The sequence below is a fragment of the Onychomys torridus genome, chromosome 1 (genome assembly GCF_903995425.1).
Source record: "Onychomys torridus chromosome 1, mOncTor1.1, whole genome shotgun sequence".
NCBI lineage: Eukaryota > Metazoa > Chordata > Mammalia > Rodentia > Cricetidae > Onychomys > Onychomys torridus.
The window spans coordinates 79,285,299-79,306,116 of record NC_050443.1 but is presented as its reverse complement, the minus strand read 5'-3'; the positions used below and the strand labels follow the sequence as shown (position 1 = coordinate 79,306,116).

Genomic DNA, 20,818 nt, shown 5'->3' with positions numbered 1-20,818 from the left:
AATTGTTTTTAAAATGTATTTTATTTTACTTTAGGTGTAGGGGGTTTTCATCTGCATGCATGTATGGTCACCCCTTGTGTGCCCTGTGCCCATGGAAGACAGTAGAGGGTGTCAGATCCCCTGGAAATGTTCCTACAGATGATTATGAGCCATTACATTGGGAACTAAACCCTGGTTCTCTGTGAGAACCCCTAAAATACTATTTTAATGTGAAATCCCTGTTCTTTCAATCAAGGCATTCCATCCTATTAAAGCTGGTCACACAGCATTTTCTAATTGGCTGATGAAGTCCTCTCTTTCTTGAGAAAGGACAGAACTTTCTGGAGATTTCGAAAGACAGCAGCCTCTGCCATCTGCTGCTCAATGTCGGATGTACCTGCCCCCTAATAGCCACATCTGCAAGGTCTTGTTGTGAGACATATACTCAATACCCTCATTTCATAGTTGGGGTATGCGAGGTACCTGAAGGTCTTACATTCTGACACCCGGAAACCACATGGCCAGTAAGTACCTATGTACAGCCCAAGAGCAAAGTCCATGCTCTGCTGAGCATCAGGGGCATGTCTAGCTTGGGGCCAAAGAGTGGCTGGAGATGCAGGAGAGGAGAAATGATGCAACAGGAGACACCAGAGGAGGTCTGAGGCACTGCGGGTTTCTAGGAAAGGGGCACCAGCTGAGACAAGCAATGGAAAGAGGCCCAGCATGGTGGGCAATCACTGGACTCCTCAATACTTGGCGGTGGGCGGTGGGAGGTGCCGAGGTAGAAAGATTGCTAGTTCTAGGCCAGCCTGGGTCACACAGTGAGAGTGAGACCTTGTCTCAACACACACACACACACACACACACACACACACACGCACACACGCACACACACACACACACACACACACACACACACACACACGCACACACACACACACACACACACGGAGGGTGGGGGGTGAGTATTAAACTGGTAGAGGAAGAAAACCAGACTCAGATAAAATCTGGAGAATGGGGAGAGAGTGCCAGTGCCAGGCCGACTTGTGCTTTGTGCTACTGATCGCTTGTATAAAAGTTTAGTTTGATCACTCATTAACTCCAGCCTAAGAAACAAAGATTAAAGAAACCAAAGCCAAAATAACAACAATCACAAAACTAAATTTTATTTGAAAACCAACTCCGGCCTGCGTTGGCTTCCTGGGGATATCATAACAGAAGGCAACCTGTCACTAGATGGAGATTAGTTGTTCCCCCCAACCCCACTAGTAACCTCCCCCATCAGGAGTCCTATAATGGAGCAGGTCAAGAGGCCTGAGTGCGGATCCCCAGTGCATCACTTTATGGCTGTGAACCTTGGGGAAAGTCACCCAACACTTCAGGATTTAGTTTTCTCATTTGCAGTTAGCCATGTGAGTGATGGGCCATGATATCCATGGCTCTTTTGATCCTGGGTGAAGCTCAGTAGAAGCTAACATCGACATCAGCTACATCTGACTGAGTCCCCACAACCATGGAGAATGGACACTACTATCCTCTCATCGTTTACCTGGGGATACTGACACTCCAAGAGCGATGGAGCAGCTTGCTGAGGACCTCTTGCCTAGAAGGTGGCAGAACTGTAATTCACACCTAGCTTGCTTAGTGCCAGGGTTTTGTCCCTCAAATCTGTCTCTGCCTTTGCTGCCAAATAACTTACTGAAAGTTAATGACTTAAAGAACATTGTTCTCTCTATAGTCCGAAATTACATGGGAGTGTAGATTTATATAGCCCACAATTATGGTCTCGACTAGCTTGGCTGATCTATGCTGAGCACCCAAGTGTATCTGCACTCAGCCAGTGAGTTGTGTGAAGCTGGATCATCTAGCATGCCCTCATTCACATATCTGGTGGTTGGCAGTTGCTAGAACACCTTTATTATCCTCCATATAGCCTCCCATCCTCCACTAGCTATCACAGGCTTGTGGACATGGTGGTTCCAGGATTCTAAGTGTAACAAGAGAAATCAAGCCTCTATAGTCAAGCATTTTCTAGTCATAAAGAAATCACTAAGCCACTGGGCAGTGGTGGAGCACACCTTTAGTCCCAGCACTTGGAAGGGAAAGGCAGGTGGATCTCAGTGAGTTCAAGGCTAGCCTGGTCTACAAAGCAAGTTCTAGGACAGCCAGAAATGTTACACTGAGAAATCCTGTCTCAAAAATCAATCAATCACTAAGCCAAATCAGGAAGTGTGGAAATCACTTTCAAAAGGTCTAGCTAGGGCTGGAGATGTAGTTCAGTTGGTAGAGTGCTTGCCTGGGATATGAAAAGCCCTGGGTTTGTCCATTTAAAAAACTTTTTAAAATTTATTTCCTTTTACTTTCTGTGTATGGATATTTGCCTGCATGTATGTCTGTGCACCACGTGCATGCAGTTCCCTCAGAGGCCAGAAGAGGGCATCAGATCCCTTGAAACTGGAGTTGCAGACGGTTGTGAGCCACCACGTGGGTGCTTAGAACCAAAGCCCAGTCCTCTGGAAGAACAGCAAGTGTCTTTAACCCTTGAACCATCTCTCCAGCCTCAGCAATTTCATTCTTTATTGCCTTGTTTTTCTCAGCAGGTCTTGTTTTCCTCAATTAACTAAAAGTCCTGGAGGACTTAGAACTCTCACCCCTCCTTACATGAACACATTATTGTAGTTAGAATTTTCCTGCCTGGCCCAGTCAGGACAAATCTCTCTTACCTGCCAGTCCCACAGTCGCTCAGACCCAACCAAGAAAGCACACAGAAACTTACATTTTTAGAAACTGTATGGCTGTGGCAGGCTTCTTGTTATCTACTTCTTCTATCTTAAATTAACCCATTTCTGTTAGTCTATACTTTGCCACATGGCTCGTGGCTTACCAGTGTCTTTACATGTTGCTTCTCATGGCGGCGGCTGGTGGTGTCTCTCTCCAGTCTTCTACTTCCCAGAATTCTCTTCTCTCTTGTCCCGCCTATACTTCCTGCCTGGCCACTGGCCAATCAGAACTTTATTTACATAGAGCAATATCCACAGCACATTATGGTGTATATGTAAGTGGCCTCTGAGGACAACGAGCAGTGTCAGGTGTTCAGTGAACACTTATCAAATGACTGAAGTATGTGTATATCCATATGGATGGACATATTTCTAAGCAAACGTTTACTGAGCACAGTTCACACAGGTCCTGGGTAGTGACAATACTGAAGTAGAAGCATACCTTTTCCTAAGGAACTTGCCAGGTAGAAGAAACTACTGACATTGTAGTGTGCTGGAGAGAAACCCAAAGGGTTATGGGACACAGAAGAGCCCTGAGCTGGTGGTGGAAGGAGGATGGGGTGGCAGAGAAGGTACCAGGAAAGGGAACTTGGAAGAGGGTGTGCCTCTGAACAAGAGCCCCACAATGCAAAAACTCATGGTAAATAACTCAAAATACAGGTTTGGGAGTGTGGCTCAGTGATAGAGTCCTCTTATACCATGCACAAGGCACTTGGTTTGATCTCCAACACTGCAATAAAAAAATGAATAAAGTAAATCAACTAATCAGCTAAATGTTCAAAAATTTAACATCAATTTGTGTTGATGGAGCACAGGTAAGACACTTGGGCTTAGAGGTGGGATAAGAAGATTTAATCTTCAGAACTAGTTCTCAAGGTCTGTCCAACAGAACTGAAAACAACATCACACAAACACCGGTGTGGAAACTTTTTAGCATCCAAACTGGAAACAACCCCAAAGCCTGTAGAGTAAGTAAACAAAATACATTACACTCAAACAAAGGACTACTATGTGACAATAAAAATTAATGAAATACTAATGATATAGTTTGGATGTTAAGTGTGCCCCAAGGCTCATGTGTTGAAGACTCGGTCTTCCCCACACACCAATGTTCAGAAGTAGGACTTTGGGATATGATTGGATTGTGAAGGTTCTAACCTCATGATTGAATTAATCCACGCATAGATTCATGACTTAATGGGCTGTTGGGAGGTAGAGGAACCTTTAGGGATGAGGTATTACTGTGGACGGTAGGTTGTTGGGAGAGTCGCCAGCCGTGTCCTCTCTCTGCTGCCTGGTCACCATGAGGTGAACAGCTGTACTCAGTGCAGTGGAACTAAGCACCTTGAAGTGATGCTGGGAAAATGATGAGCCAAGTCCGACTTTCCCTCCTGTTCATGCACAGGTGTTGGTCACAGTGATGGGCAGCTGACCACATGACCGGAGTGCTCACCCAAAGGAGCTGTACTCACTTGTCTGGGCTGCAAGAAACGAAGCACCACAGATTAGGTAATATAAACAACAGGGATGTATTTTCTTGAGAGAGAGCCAAGATCAAGGATTAGATGAATTGATTTCTGAGCCCTTCTTCTTGGAATGTAGCTGTTACCTCCCTGTGGCCTTCCTTTGTGTGTAGAAATGGCCTCTTCTTCCTTCTTGCATCCTATTAGATTACCCCCACCCCAACACACACACCTGTAACCTCATTTATAACTCAGATGGCCTCCAAATGCAGTCACATTCTGGGGAACTCAGGGTTCAGATTTCAACATATTTGGGAGCATAGGGGTATGTGTGCAGTAAATAATTCAGTCCATAACAGCAATCATACACACACACACACACACACACACACACACACACACACACCCTACATGTCATGTAGTATAGGAAATTTATAGAAAGAGCAAAATTCTAAGACAGTAAAGAGCTGAGTGGTTGCCTGGGTCTGGGGGTTGGGAGCAGGGATTGACAGCATAGTGGGAAAGGAGGCCACAGGAGAACTGGGGTGTGTGTGCATGTGTGTGTGTGCATGTGTGTGTGTGCATGTGTGTGTATGTGTGTGTTGTGTGTGTGCATGCACGTGCACACGCGTGTGTGTGCATGTATGTGCATGTGTGTGTGTGTGTGTGTGTGTGTGTGTGTGTGTGTAATAGAACTCTTCTAAAATTGGGTTTTGATGATGAATCCACAACTGTATAACTTTTCTGATCCCCATCCAACTCCTACTACAATGGGTGGGTTTTATGATATGTGATTCCCCTCCCAGTCGAAAACAAAGCAGCGAGTGCCCTGAAGCATCTTCACATGAGGGCAGTCCAGGTCTGCTTGGCATGAGAACTGTGGCTGTGAATGTGGAGGTGGAACTACAGAGGCTGGACAGGCCATGAGGAGGCGGAGGTAATCCTTGCTCAGGGCCATCTGGCGCCTGCCCTTAAGACAGGTGAACTGTGGGAAATGTGGCCCTGTGGACTGGCAGGTGGGAGGCTAGTTTCTCAGAGGAAGAAATGCCTCATCAAAGTGCCGAGAAGATGGATGATCCCGTTTTCTTTTTCTTTCTTTTTTTTTTCTTTTCTTTTCTTTCTTTCTTTCTTTTTTTTTTTTTTTTTTTTTTTTTTTTTTTTTTTTTTTTTTTTTTTTTTTTTGAGACAGGGTTTCTCTGTGTAGCTTTGGGCCTTTCCTGGAACTCACTTTGTAGACCAGGCTGGTCTTGAACTCACAGAGATCCGCCTGCCTCTGCCTCCCCAGTGCTGGGATTAAAGGAAGAACAGTGGGGATGGTAGGCAGTCCGAAGCTCAGCACATTCCTCCCCGGCCTCCTATCTCTCACTAGCCACGCCACATCTGGTGACTTACTTGTAGCCTAGCCACAGCAAGTGAAGCCCCAGACACAGACAGGAGCTCACAGCAAACTCAGGGACAGAGACGTGTAAGGTGTGGATGCTTCAATTAGTGAAAAATAAGAAAGGAAGGAAGGAAGGAAGGAAGGAAGGAAGGAAGGAAGGAAGGAAGGAAGGAAGGGAAAGAAAATCTCCCGAGAAGTGATTAGGACAAGCTATGCTAATATGATAATATGATATAGACATAAACAAAGACTATGGCAGTCTTACATTGGGGAGATGGAGAGAGAGAGCAAGAACTAGAGAACCCAGAACTCTCTCTTCTTTGCTAAGAAATTGAGACTTTATCCGGAGAATGACTAGAAACCAGTGAGGGACGAGCAGGGAGCAAGATCACCCTGAAACTGATGTTAAAGACGAACCAGGACAGGGCAGGGCAGATGGGGACAGAGATGAAGCTAGAGAAGAGGACAGTGAGCACAGATTGTCTTCTTAAGAAGAAAACAGCTTGAAAGAATCAAAGACTGATGATAAAACCCAGCCGTGCAAGGAGGATCCCTGGCAGGGAGCGGAAGGGGAAGCCAGGGGGTTCGTATAGGGAAGGCTTTCATCTGATTTTGTTTCTTCTACTTCAGTCTTAGAAGAAACTATGGAAAGGTAAGACATTTTTAATTAGTCAGCCCAAAGTATATGGTGTACTTCTTTAAAAAAAATTAATTGCATGTTTACGTATGTGCCTATGTGTGGGAATGTGCATGTGAGTGCACATTTCCATGGAGGCCAGAAGAGGGCATTGGATCCCCTGGAGCCAGAATTACAGGTGGTTGTAAGCCATCTGATGTGGGTCCTGTGAAACAAACCCAAGTCCTTTGCAAGAGCAATGCGTGCTGTTAACCTCTGAGCCATCTCCAGCCACCGTGATGTGCTTCATAAAGCTGCAGTGTGCAAAGGCTGTGTGTGTAAGGGACTTTGGAAACCATCCTCTGGGCTCTCTAGTGGAACTGTGCCTGGTGGCACTCCAGCCAGGTTAGGACCTGAAGTTGGTCCTAACTGTTGTTTTCAGCCATCCACCTCCCTGCATTTCTGATCACCAGGCCTTTGAAGGAAGCTGGATTTCCCCGGTTCGCTTATCAATAATGCTTACTCTGATAACAGACCATAAAAGAATTTCAGTGGTAAAAGGAAAAGGAAACAACGCCTTCCGCAAACAATATTCTATAGTTCAACAAAAGGGATTATAGAGTAAAACAATATGCAATTCAATTCCATCCTTCCATCCATTCAGTTATCTGTCAATCAATATTTGCTAAGGGCCTATCCCATGCCATCCACAGCCAAGTAGGGGGTTGGGGATTGGGATGAAAAGGCATTTTGAGGTTGTCTCATTCCGTGGGAACTGAAGCCCCACTGCATGCCACCCTCTTGCCCATCCAGGTCTTTAGTTCCTGCAGCTGGAGTCTCTGATTGAGACCCCTCCCTCTCCAACAGGCATCTAACCTGGTAGCCATGGAGGTGGCCCACTACAAAATCATGAACTTACCTAAGAGAGTATGAGAGGGGTTTTGTTCTTGTTTGTGGGTGTGTGTGTTGTAACTAGATAATGCAGGTTCTTAAGCATGGACTTTGTAGATGGAAATGTGTCATGATGTCAAATAGTTGGGCACCCCAACCTCACATGGAGGTGCCCCAGAATGCTCACCCTGACTGTTTCTAATAGACACCCACTGCGTCTCCTCTGGGGGAGGAGCAAATGTTAGCTTCTCATTTCCAGCTTTCTAGCTGGACAGAGCTGTCTCCACCCTGTCTTCCCACCTCGTCTTACCTTCTCACCTCATAGGACCCTAGCTGTGGAGACCCTGTTCCTGGCTGGAACTCCCAGAGGCCTTCTAATCTCAAACTCAGTGCCTTTCTTTCAGACCCTCCTGGTGATATGAGGAGGGCACTGGTACTTCAGTGACACTTTCAAACTCATTTCTCTTGTCTCCATGTGAGCCTCCTCCGGGGGCTCCTCCTCCCTCCCAGGTCCCTTCTTAGACCTCTTCACTATCATCCCTTAGCTGAAGTGTCCCTGAGGTTCAGTCTTCAGCTCCACTGGTGATTTAACCTTTCTCATTGCTGTTACCCTGTGTAACTGTTAGGTTACTAAGCACTTGGGAGGCAGAGGCAGGTGGATCTCTGTGAGTTCCAGGCCAGCCTGGTCTACAAAGCGAGTTCCAGGACAGGCTCCAAAGCTACACAGAGAAACCCTGTCTCAGAAAAAAAAAAAAAAAAAAGACATGTGAGGGGCTGGAGAGATGGCTCAGAGGACTGAGTCAGTTCTGAGAACTCATTGTCTGTAACTCCATTTTCAGGGGATTCAGTGCCCTCTTCTGGCCTCTGTAGATACCTGCACACATGTGCATGCACAGGTATACACAAACAATTAAAAATAAGATAAGGATTGGGTTTTGTGGTGCACACCTTTAATCCCTGCCCTTGAGGGAGACAGAGGCAGATAGAGCTCTGTGAGTTCAAGGGCAGCCTGGTCTACACTGGGAGTTCCATTCTAGCCAAGACTATATATTGAGACACTGTCTCAAAACAAACAAATAATAACAAAAAGGGATATAATAAGATATTTTTAAAAACTGACAGATGGACTTATGGAGACTGAACTAAGGAAGAAGCAGAGTGTGTGAGTGAAATTAGAGGCAGGATGGGTGGTGCAGGTGTGAAAGAACCAGCGCCCATGTGTCCTCTTGGTTCCCACACTTACTTTTATTAACAGAGAGATTTATACACTGATACATTGATGTGGTGTATTAGAACAAGTACCTGGAGCTTACTTCACTGTCTCTTGGGCTCCTGTTCAGAAGTTGATGTGTCCTGGCCTTGGTGGCTTTACATGTCATAACAGTCCTTATACAAGATGTTACTTTTTAATTTTATGTGTGCGGGTGCTTTGCCTGTATGTGTCTGTGCACCACTTGTATGCAGTTCCCACAGAAGCCAGAAGAGGGCGTAAGGTTACCTGGACCTGCAATTATAGACATTATGATCCAGCATGTGGATGCTGCAAATCCAACCCAGGTCCTCTGGAAGAGCAGTCAGTGCTCTTAACTGCTGGTACTTCTCTTTAGGCCCTGAAACCCTGAAAGAATCTTTTTTTTTTTTTTTTTAAGAAGAAATGTGGGCTTGTTATGTGTTGTTAAGAGGCATAATAAAGACAACATTATGAATTTATTTCTTACAGTTTAAAAAATATTTATTTACTATGCATACAGTGTTCTGCCTCCATGTATGCCTGCAGACCAGAAGAGGGAGCCAGATCTCATTACAGATAGTTTTGCACCACCATGTGGTTGCTGGGAATTGAACTCAGGACCTTTGGAAGAGCAGCCAGTGCTCTTAACCCCTGAGCCAACTCTCCCAGCCCTTATTTCTTACTTTTTTTTGGGGGGGGGGAGACAGGGTTTCTCTGTGTAGCTTTGTGCCTTTCCTGGAACTCACTTGGTAGCCCAGGCTGGCCTCGAACTCACAGAGATCCGCCTGCCTCTGCCTCTGCCTCCCGAGTGCTGGGATTAAAGGCGTGCATCACCACTACCTGGCTATTTCTTACATATTTTGTCTTAAGTGAAAGACATGGTGTCTAGCCCCAGATACCCAAGTTCAAAGTTGTCTCCTCCTTCCTTCCTTCCTTCTTTCCTTCCTTCCTTTCTATCTTTCTTTTGTTTTTTGTTTTGTTTTGTTTTATTTTTGTTTTTTTTTTTTTTTTGGACAGAATTTCTCTGTGCAACAGCCCTAGCTGTCCCGGAACTAGTTCTGTGACAAGGCTGGCCTCAAACTCACAGAGATCTGCTTACCTCTGCCTCCTGAGTGCTGGGATGAAAGGTGTGCACCACTTTCCTGTTTAAGCCTGTATAGTCACTTCTTTGGGTTCCCATGGCACCATGTGATGCTCTGACATTACATCCAGTTGTTACCCCCAACTGTAATTTCTCTAAGATAAAGACCACATTGTGTCCCTATTAGTTATACAAAACCTGGTATACAAGCAACAGGTGTTTAATGCATTAATATCTACCTGACACTTTTGTGTCAATGAGGCCTATGTCCTTGGCCCTCTGGAATGCTCCTTGGGTAAATTGTGTAGCCCTTGAATCATAGATATTAATCTTGAACTTACTAATTTTGGCTTGTCACCCTGCTATCTCCAGACCTGTGTCAGTCCTGGAGCTCAGGGTGGGGTTCCTGAGTCCATGCCTCCTAGTTTCTCCTTCCTATCAAGGGCCTGCCCCCTTCCCCATAACTGGGTCTTGGGATCCTGACTGCACGTAGGTAGAGTGCTCTCACCCTGCTGCGCTGTCTGTATTCCCACTCTGGGCCCTGACCACTCCCTGCTGCCAATCATTCAGAAGATGAAAAGGAAGGGGAAGGATGGTCAGTCAGCCTTCTATAGTGATGTCAACCTTAGGCTAGTCTTGATCCTCTGGCTCCCAGTGCTGGTGTCTCCTGATACCCACATCCTAAGCTTTGTCTGGCATCCTTGGCTCCTAGGCCACCTGCTGGTCCTGGTTTCTAGAGAACTGTTGTCTATTCCCAGCATGACACGCTGATAAGCTTTATCCTTAAGACAGAGGGAGTAAGAGTTCTGTTTGTTTTAAAGGTGTAGAAGGTGTAGCAGGAAAGGTAGCTCCATTCTTTTTTGAAGATTTGCATTTTATGTCTCAAATACGGAAAAACACTTCAGATGTCTGGAAGAAGACAATGACTTGATTTTACATTGTTAAGTGCCTCCCCTCCCCTCTCCTCCCCTCCCCGTTTTCTCTGTTCATAAAAATTATATAGGTCTGTAAAAAGTCAAACAGTTATAAGAAAAAAATAAGAATAAAAACCAAGAATTTGATCAAAAGGCAGTTCAATGCTATCACTAAAGCAAGTACAGTGTGGGAAGGTGGCGTGAGGCATCCCTGGGATAGAAACACATCTGTCACTTACTACTTATATGGTCTGGAGTAAACTACTTAACTGTGAACAATTTCTATGAAATTAAGACAAAGGTTTCAGTTATATGACATCTGTACAACAAGCATCCTGGTACACAGGTAACATTTACATCCCAGACGGCTGAAGAGATTTCAGGAGAAGACTAAAGTACAAAGTCTCTCGTGGCACCTGCCCAGTCAGTGAACGGTAAGTCATAGTGAACGTACCTCAGCCCCCATTTCTCAACTGCACTTTCCTCTTTGCCTTCATTGGAACTAAACCTAAATCAAAATACAGTTATTGAGAGTCTGTCACATGCCACTGTTATGCCATTATGAAGACAGTAATTTTAAATCGGTATCTATTAATTATTGTGTGCATGTGTGGAGTCCGGCATGTACCACAGTGTGTGGAGATCGGAGGGCGACTCTGAGAAGTCAGTTCTCTCATTCCATGTCTACATGGCTTCCGGGGACGGAACTCGGGTCATCAGGCTTGCACCTTGAGCACTGTACCTGCTGAGCCATGTCACCGCCCCAAGAGCATATTTAAATTGTTTGTGTTTAAGCAAATCCTGTCTCAAAGTCCACACAGCTTGTTTTGTAGCCACTCTTTCCATTAACAACATAAAGCGGATTGCGAACAGGACCTCATCTTTTGTATGTGTATATGTGAAGGGATGCTAAAATCTAACAAGGCTACTTGAGGATTGGGATCACTACTCGGGACATCCACCACACATAGATACTAAATAAATAATTATTATCTGAGGAATATACACAAACTAAAAGACTTTCTTCATCTTTCTTTTGTGGGAGGGAAAATCCCAAGGGATTCTCTTCTCTGGTTTATTTTTGACCCTAAAACCTTTCAGTGGCTTTGTAAACAAAACTCTAATCACCTTGACATGGTCCTAGGTTTATTTACTGGCATCTGCTAGCTACGGTTCTCTGTGAAACCCATGCAGTCCAATTGCTGGGTTTCTACGAGGCTAAATACAATACCATTTAAAAAGCACTTGCTCAGTATATTTGTTATGTGATAGCAGAGTTGCCGACTCTGTGTGACTGTGGTGGGCACAGTTTGAAGACTCCATTATCTCAAACACTCCCGCCAAAGAGAATGATTCAATTTCTCATCTGCTCTTCTCCCAATCTTCTCACATCTTCCAAGAAACTCCTGGCTGACCTAAAGCTTAGGTCCCCAGTCACTTTCCATGTTTCCTGTCCTCTGTACATTCCCCTCCTCTAATTAGCAGCCCCCCCCCCCCCCGCTTCTAAAAGGAAACCTAAATCAGTTTTCACTATTCCTACCATATTTTGTTTCTTTGTTTGTGTTTTGAGAAAGGTCTTACTAAGTAGCTCTGCTTAGGTTGGAGCTCGCTAGGTAGACCAGGCTGGTCTCCAGATCACAGAGATCAGCTTGCCTTTGCTGGGATTAAAGGCACCACTGTGCCTGACACCACTTTTTAAGTCCCTCCTCCTCCCCATTTACATCTCTTTGGAGAATGTAAGCTTCATGTTGGAGGGCCCTCAAACAGCTTGACCACACAGCTGCCATGACAGGCATAGAAGCCCAGACACAGCTTCTGGCAGGCAACACCTGGACCCAGGAAAAGCCATAAGCTGACTCCATCTAGTGGGGCCTGCATCTAAGAGGAAATACCTGACGTTCCAAACATTCCCTGTACCCCTAGACAAATGTCAGCCAACCAGGGTCCTGAACCTTGGAAATCCCCTCACCCCAACCTCTGTTATGATTAAAAAAAAAAAAAAAGCCCCACCCCACTTGAGCTCAGAGCTCTCTGCTCTCACCGCTGCATTGGAAGGACCGAGAGACCAAGCCCCGGAGCTTGAAGATAAAGGCTCTTTGCTTTTACCTACAGGATTTCGTCTCCGTGGTGGTCATTTGGGAGTACCTGAGATCTGGGCATAGCAATGTGTACTCTTGACCACAGCTCTGCCTCACCACCTCAGCACCAAGAACAGTACGTGCCCTTTGTAGGCTTTTGCAAATTATGTCTTCTATGAATTCATATTGCAGCTAATCTTTGAAGTTATGATTCCTATCTTACAGATGAAAAACAGATTCCTAGTACTTAAAATAACTTAGCTAAGGGCACACTATTAGCAGAACCAGGATTCAAACCCAGTCAGGTTACCTCCACAGTCTGTTTCTTATCCTCTATGCTACAAATTGAACTACGATTATTAAGGATTTTGTGTGTGTGATGTGTACTGTTGACAAAAACTTAAGTAGAATTTCTCCAATCTAATGATGTTTTTCCCAGTTTTCCTAGGAATAGGGTTTGTGTGCCCCATTACACAGCTTAGCAGGCCCAGCAGGACCTGGCTCCCTTTGGCCTCTTCTCCCAGCATGTCAGTAGCTACAGCGAGCTGAGACAGTCTTCTTCCTCATCCTCCTCTGGAAACCTTCACCACTCTCTTATTTTGGAAGGATTTAACAGGCAGTCCTTCACCCGCCTATTGCCCACTGCTATGCCCCAGTGCTGGAGCAGCACTTAGAAAACCTGCTTAATCTTTTGTTGTTGAATAGAGGTATCCAATGGCAAGGATGAGGCACCCCATTTTACCCCATTATCGATGAAAAAGACCACAGCTCTCATCTTTTTTTATTTTTCATATCCCTTACATGATTAAACATTTTACATATTACAGGTGAAAAACAAGACTTCTCGTAGATCGGGAGCCTTTCAGCCATAACCGTTTCCATAGGCGTAGTTTTTGTAATTGCCACAAAACAGGTTACTAGCTTCCCTTTCCATGTTTTAGAGCTCAGTCCAATTATCTTAACTAACCATCCAATTCTTTGTTTCCTAGTTACACACAGTTAATTGTTTAAAGCTTTATTTTAGCTATGATGCACACTGAAACCCATAAACACATCTCCCAATCATAAACACATTTCCCAATATTAGAAAGAACTTGAGCTAACTCCTGGGACTTGATTGTTTTTCTTTTTCTTTCTTCCTTCCTTCCTTCCTTCCTTCCTTCCTCCCTCCCTTCCTTCCTTTCCTTCTTTCCCTCCCTCCCTCCCTCCCTCCCTTCCTTCTTTCTTTCTTTTTTTTGTTGTTGTTTTCATAGCTCTCATCTTAAAAGGAAGAGAGACACTTTATTCTGGAGCGATTTTGAGTGGTCACAGCCTGGTTATCCCAAGCTTGAAGTTTTATAGTTCTACAGAGCAATGAAATTCACACGTCCGGAGAGGCGGGTATATCAATATGGGGGAAGCTTCCCTATAGGATCTAGATGCTATATGATGGCATTCTTAGCTTTGGGTTAGTGGAAGCTAGCAGTCTGCTAAATTAATAGATTCCAAAAGTTCCTATCCATTAAGTCACAAGGTGATAACTTCGATACTGAAATGGGTAAGGAAGGGCTGTTCCAGAGCTAGAACTAGCCAAAGACAGGCCATTAGCCTCTGGACTTGCAACATTCCAATCTCTCCACAGTACTGAAATGCTGATCAGCCAAGCCTCCTCTGCAGACCAGGCTTCTTTTCAAGAGTTTACTTCACACCACCACCCTAGGCATTGGGAATGAAACCCAGGCTAGGAAAGTGAGCTACCATTGAGTTCCAGCGCTAAACGGCAAGAGGAATTTTTCTCACTTTCCAAGTGGAAAAACTTGCTGAGAGCAGTGAACTATATGGTCCTGAGTCAGCCGACCAGTGACAGAGAGATCGGAAAGCTCCCAGGTGCACTCAGACAACCAAGCTTCCACTCCTCACTTCCGGTCTAGATCAAATTTCCCTTTACGTCAGCCCCGGCTGGACGCTCAGTGGTTTGGCCCTCATCCGCCGCCGTAGCGCGTCGCCGCGGTTGCCGTGGGAGACGACCCGCGACCCGGGAGTGAGCGAATCCGTTTCCCGCCGGCGGGAGTTGAGCAAAGGGCTCGGGGCTGCACTACCATGGCGGAGCAGCTCTACCTGGAAAACATAGACGAGTTCGTCACGGACCAGAACAAGATAGTGAGGAGCTGGGACTGGGGCGGGGGCACGCGCGTGCCGGGCGAACGTGGGGGCTCCTGGGCCTGCCAGGGCTCGGGGTGGGGGGTCTCGAGCCGGGCGCTTGCGGCTTCGCGGGGACCGGCCGAGGGGGGCACCGGTCCCCGCGACGCACCTGTGCGGGAGAGCCTCCCGCGTGCTCCGCAGCCCGCGCGCCTTGCGCGTGTGGGGCGCTGGCGCACGGGGCCAGGGAGGCAGGCAGGGTTCCGGAGGCCGCCTCCCCCATGCCCGGTCGGGTGGTGGGCCCCTCAAGCCCCGAGTGTGCCGTGGAGGAGACACGACGTCTGAGCTGGGCTGCTGACGGGTGGTTTATCCTCCGGAGACGGTTTCCTCTTCCTGGAAATTTAAATATTGAAAGCAGCCTGACCCGCCTCTCTGGGCTGGTGTAAAGATCAAGACAGACCTGGATGGGAAGGAACTTTGCCATTGTGAGCCCACGGGCACAGTTTGGGTTACAGGGACTTCCGCCTCCCACTCCCCCAGGCAGGCTGCTGGAGTTATCCCTGGAAGTGGAATTTGAAGCCAAGGGCCAAATAGCTTGTTTGTGGGCCACTGGTAAGCGAGAGAGAATTCTTGAGTCTTAGGTCTGGCTCTTCCTCTCACGCCACCCTGCCTCTACCCAGGCGCTATCAGTCTCCTTATTGGGAATGCAACGTTTAGAATGGGAAGAAACAGAACAGACATGACTAGGTCAAGGGAGGGTGGAGGCTTGATGCCTCTATTTCCCAAAATAACCTGTCATACCACATTTAACCATTCAACTCATTTTCTGGTCCCCACACCGCCTGTTCCCCTTAACGTCTGTATAGCTGCAAGTTTGCTGAGAAGTTCCTGGGTTATACACTTTCAAATAATCTAGCTCTTGCACGCCTTTAATCCCAGCACTCGGGAGGCAGAGCCAGGCGGATCTTTGTGAGTTCAAGGCCAGCCTGGGCTACCAAGCGAGATCCAGGAAAGGCACAAAGCTACACAGAGAAACCCTGTCTCGAAAAACAAAACAAGACAAACAAAAAACAAAACCAAATAATCTAGCTTTTAGATACATTTTAGGATAGTTGTAGGTGGCGGCTTCTCAAAGACAGAGAACCTAAGTAAAGCAAAGAGTATGAGTGAAATGAGCCCTTGCTTATATTTGGTTTGACTTTGTAGATTCTTAAAACATTTGTTACAGTGTGTGTGTGTGTGTGTGTGTGTGTGTGTGTGTGTGTGTGTTAGTATGTGAGAGCATGCTTGCTATGTATGGCACACATATGGATATCAAGGACCAGTTCTCCCATTCCACTGTATGAATTCAGGGGCTGAAACTCAGGTTCTTAAGGGTATGGTAGCAGTCCGCTTACCCACTGACCCCTCTCTCTGACCCACCTTCGTAGATTCGTTTGCATTGGTCAGTCTGTGAACCACCTTAGTATTTGTAAGGTAAGTATCTTGGCTTACTTGTTACAGTTGATGGCTCTGCTGACGGACATCTGCTGTAGTTGACAGGACATAGTCATCCAAGAGTAAGAGTGTTCAGAAGCAGGCTCTTGGCATTTACCTGTACGCTGGAACCGTCTAATAGAACCTTAAACATCGTGTTTGTCTTTCAGGTAACTTACAAGTGGCTCAGTTATACACTAGGAGTTCACGTTAACCAGGCAAAACAGTAAGTCCAGTTTACTGCTAACTGTAATGATGTGGATATTTCTTAAACTTTGTTTTTAATGCTCATAGAACTCAGGTTAGAGCTGACTTCCCCCGGGTTAATAGGAAAGAATATTATTTTCACTACTTTTGTCTTTCTTTTGAAGTGTGTGTGTGTGTGTGTGTGTGTGTGTGTGTGTGTGTGCACATAGGCCACAGAGCACATGGGAAGGTCAGGATGATCTTGAGCTCCGTTCTTACCTTTTCAACTTGTTTGAGATGGGAGCTCTTGTGATTCTCTGCTGTGTATACCAGGCTGGTTAGCCTGCCAGCTTCTGAGGCGTCTGTCTGCCTCCCTCTCACCACAGAGCTGGAATTACAGAAATATGCTACTTTATCCCACTTTGCTTGGGTTTGGGGGTCTGAACTGGGGTCCTCATGCTTGCATGGCAAGTCCCTGACTCCCCTCACCGTTTCCCCAGCCCTGTTCTTCTCTCTTTTAGTGGACTTGTTTACAGATGTGATAATTTTTGTTGTAGTTGTGTTTTCGAGACAGGGTTTCTCTGTGTAGCTTTGGAGCCTTTCCTGGAACTCGCTCTGTAGACCAGGCTGGCCTCGAACTCACAGAGATCCACCTGCCTCTGCCTCCAAAGTGCTGGGATTAAAGGCGTGCACCCCCCCCACTCCACCCCACTGCCTGGCTAAATGTGATAATTTTGCTGGATTTTTTTCCCCAGCCTTGGCCTGTGGTTAACATCACTTTGTGTAGTGGTGTGAATGAGAATGGGCCCCATTGGCTCACACATTTGAACTTTGAGCCCCCAGTTGGTGGCACTGTTTGGGGAGGTTTAGGTACAGCCTTGCTGGAGTAAGTACATCACTGGAGGCAGCGGAGGCAGCGGAGGCAGCTTTGAGTGTTTATAGTCTTGCCCCACTTTGTGTTCACGTTCTGTTCTGTGCTTATGCTCACATTTGAAGGTAGGAGCTCTTGCTTCCTGCCCAACCTCCCTTGCCTGTCACACCTCCTTCCATGATGGACTCTTGTCCCTCTGGAACTGTATGTCCAAATGAACTGTATTCCATCAGTTGTTTTTTTGTCACGGTCTGTTGTCATGGCAACAGAAAAGTAACTAATACTCTTGGTTATTTCAGCTTTATTAAATGGGTTAACCAGTCCTGTTTATAGCTCAGATTTATGTGTTTGTTGTCTTAGATCTTCAGTTTTCACATGGGTTTGTTACTTTGGCCCATATTTTCAGAATGGTTTCTGTTGCTGTGATAAGCACTGACTGAAAGCAGCGTCGGGAGGAAAGGGTTTGTCTTACAAGGCAGGCACCGAAACAAACAAGAAGGAGCACCGTTTATTGGCTTGCTCTCTTTGGCTGGTTCAGCTGCCTTATACGACTCAGGGCCATCTGCCCACGGTGGGCTGGGCCCTCCTCCATCAATTAACAATTAAGAAAATGCCCCGCAGACATGCCCACAGGCCCATCCAATGGAGGCAGTTCCTCAGCTCAGGTTCCCTGAAGCTGTGACAGAGGACAGCATGTGTTTGACATTAGCTGTCTGATAGACTGGAGTGTGAGAACTAGAGCCAATGAGTTGGCTCAAGTGGGCAAAGGTGTTTGCTCTTGAACCTGATGACCTGAGTTCAATTGTAGGAACTTAGTGGAAAGAAAACAGACTGTCACAGGTGATTTTTTTTTTATCTCTACCCGTGATCTACACACACACACACACACACACACACACACACACACACACACACAGTATAATTTAGAGACATGAGAGTATTTCAGTGAAAGCGAGTGCTTAGGATGGCCAGAGCACTGCTCTTCATTCGGCCACATCTTTTTGTTGTTGTCGTTGTTGTTAAAGCAGATCTGACTTGAGGCCAAAAGAGAAAAGACAACTTTGATCAGTGTTGGAACGTTTGGTCTGCAAAGGTACAGAGTGTTTCTAAATCCCAAGAGGAAGACTTGGTTAATCATTTGAGAAATCATAGATGAGTTAAATGCCTGGTCTAGTTTGTCCTGCTCCTGGGTGGTCTGATTTTTATTTGTTCCTTTAGTGGTAGGTGCATGTCTTTGAAAGCCCCTGTTCTCTAGAACAGGCCAATTGGGCTTTGAGTTAACATTAGATGGATGTAGGAGACTAATTTTACCTGCGATATTTAAGCTTTCAAGACCTGAAACTGTTAGTCCAGAGGTAACTTTAGACCTGTTTTTACCAAGATTGCCCAAGATCAGCTTTGACCTAAACCTAAGAGCTGTAATAACTTTGGGAATGGACACATATAAGACCTTTACTCATTGTCTGTGTATAAACAGGGCCACACTGTGTAGCCCTGCTTGGCCTGGAAGTGTGTGTGTGTGTGTGTGTGTGTGTGTGTGTGTGTGTGTGTGTGTGTGTAGGCTAGGTTGGCCAGGGTGACCTTGAACTGAGAGATCTGCCTCCATCTTCTGGTGCTAGGATTCAAGGCATTGAGCACAACTGGTTGTGCTTTATCTTCAGTGCTGTGTGTTTGGATATGAAATGAAGCAACTGCTACTATATTCACCCAATAGACTTTAAAGTAAAGATGTGTTGTTCTGGCCTACCGTGGGGCTCCTGCCTGTGTCCAACCATCTTCACCTCATGTGCTCCATACCTCCTTACTGTAGTCTGGTACACTTGCTTTTCAGCGGGTTATGCTAAACTCGTTCTCAGCCTAGGTCCCTTGTACTAGTTCCTCTGCCTGGAATGTTCCTGTCCAGTTTTTGCCTTCTCCTTCAGGTTTCCGTTCTGTAAATTCTTGTATAGAATAGATGGGAACTGTCACCCACTGCACACTTTACCTGCTGAAAGTATACACCGTCATGTTTTTAGTGTTTCACGGTCGCACAGCTGTCTCCAGTATCAATTCTTGTTTGTTTACCTTATTAAAGCAGGAAAGACACTGAATGCCAATTCAGAAATCATCCCACCTAGTCAAATGGAAGCAATCCAACAGATACATGATCAAAAACTTTGAACCATTTACAAAATAACCAGAGCGGGTTAGAGAGATGGTTCATCAGTTAAAGCACTGGCTACTCTTCCAGAGAACCCAGGTTCAGTTCCCAGCACCCACATGGCAGCTCACAAACATCTGTAACTCTAGTTCCAGGGAGTTACTTTCAGTTCTTACTTTTTAAAGTATTGTTATTAATTAATTATTTTGGACATAGGGTTTCTCTGTGTAACAGTCCTGGCTGTCCTAGAACTTACTCAGTAGACCAAGCTGGCCTTGAACTCACTGAGATCCGTCTGCTTCTGCCTCCCAAATGCTGGGATTAAAGGCCTGTGCCACCACCACCCAGCTTTTTTTTTTTTTTTTTTTTTTTTTAAGTATTATTTTAGTCTATGTCTCTGACAGACAAGATCCTCTCTCATTGAATTAAACAAGATAATTTCAGATTGTGAAAATATTATGGAAGACTAAAGTTGACTTAGTCCTGGGGAAATTGTGATTAGAACTGATAAGAGAAAAATTGATGATCTCAAAGGGGAGGCTGTAATTCATCCTGTGTAGGGAATATATTCTCTAGGAAGTCATGTTTTGTCACTCATTTTTAAGATTATTTCATGGGGGCTGGAGAGATTGCTTGGCTGGCAGTTGGGAGCACAGGATACACCCACCAGGCAGCTCACAACTGTCTGTAACTCTAGTTCCAGGGGATCCAACACCCTCACACATACATACATGCAGGCAAAACACAATGTACATAAAAATACAAATAAATTATAAAACAAAATTATTTCACATATTTTGTTGTCAGAAATAGAGTGCTTGGCTTTATTAAATGAGGTAAATGTATTAAAGTATGTGTAAGTTCCTTTTTTAAGGGCTTATTTTGATCTTCTCAGTAGAAAAGGAAATAGATTAAATAGAAAACACAAAACAAAAACAAGTGAGAAAAGAAACTAATAGGAAAACTGGGAAACCTGTGCAGAATATAAGATCAAGAGCTGTGGAGAAAGACTGTGTTTGGCTGACGTGCTCAAGAGCACCTTGGACATGGTACTTGCCTATTCGGTCTTCTACTAGCCAGTACTGGAACTGATGGTCTAGGGAAAGGCAGCCATATAAACAAAGTAGTTAGAGGTGTCATAATACTTGTCATGGCATAATCTCTGTTAGCACTCAGAAGGCAGAGGTGCTCTGCTGGGCTGGCTGTGGAGAAGGCATGGAGTAGGAGGTAGTCCTGAGCTTTTGTCTTGGTGAAGAATTCAGTGATGAATTCTCTGTGTAAGCCAGGCTGGTCTCAGACTCAACTTGCCTCAGGATGAAAAGGCAGGCAAGCAGATCTCTGATTCAATTTCCTACCCATTGCAAGCTTACACTCTATGAAAGAGATGGCTGGTCTTAATGGGTAGGAGCTGGGATGCCTTTGTTCACTGCTTAGAACATAAGTGGCCACTCAGTAAAGTTTTGATTTTTTTTTTTTAATTTGAATCTACTGGCTTCTGTTATTGACTTGCATTTTGAAACTTCACTATGACAGCCTCACAGACAATGATGGTGAGAAGAGAGCAGTGGACACTTGGAAGTGAGATAGTCCAGTCAAGAGACATGGCAGCTCTC

At 45.5% G+C, this 20,818-nt stretch overlaps 1 protein-coding gene across 1 annotated transcript in view; it reads left to right on the top strand.

Annotated features, from left to right (window-relative positions):
• Positions 1-14,419: 14,419 nt before the first annotated feature.
• The window catches only part of Pold3 (DNA polymerase delta 3, accessory subunit), a 40,370-nt gene continuing 33,971 nt past the window's right edge, over positions 14,420-20,818 (top strand). The window contains exons 1-2 of the mRNA XM_036170235.1: positions 14,420-14,553; positions 16,179-16,234. Coding sequence (XP_036026128.1) covers positions 14,494-14,553; positions 16,179-16,234 — 116 coding nt within the window. The 5' untranslated portion in view covers positions 14,420-14,493. The remainder of the gene's footprint in view (positions 14,554-16,178; positions 16,235-20,818) is intronic.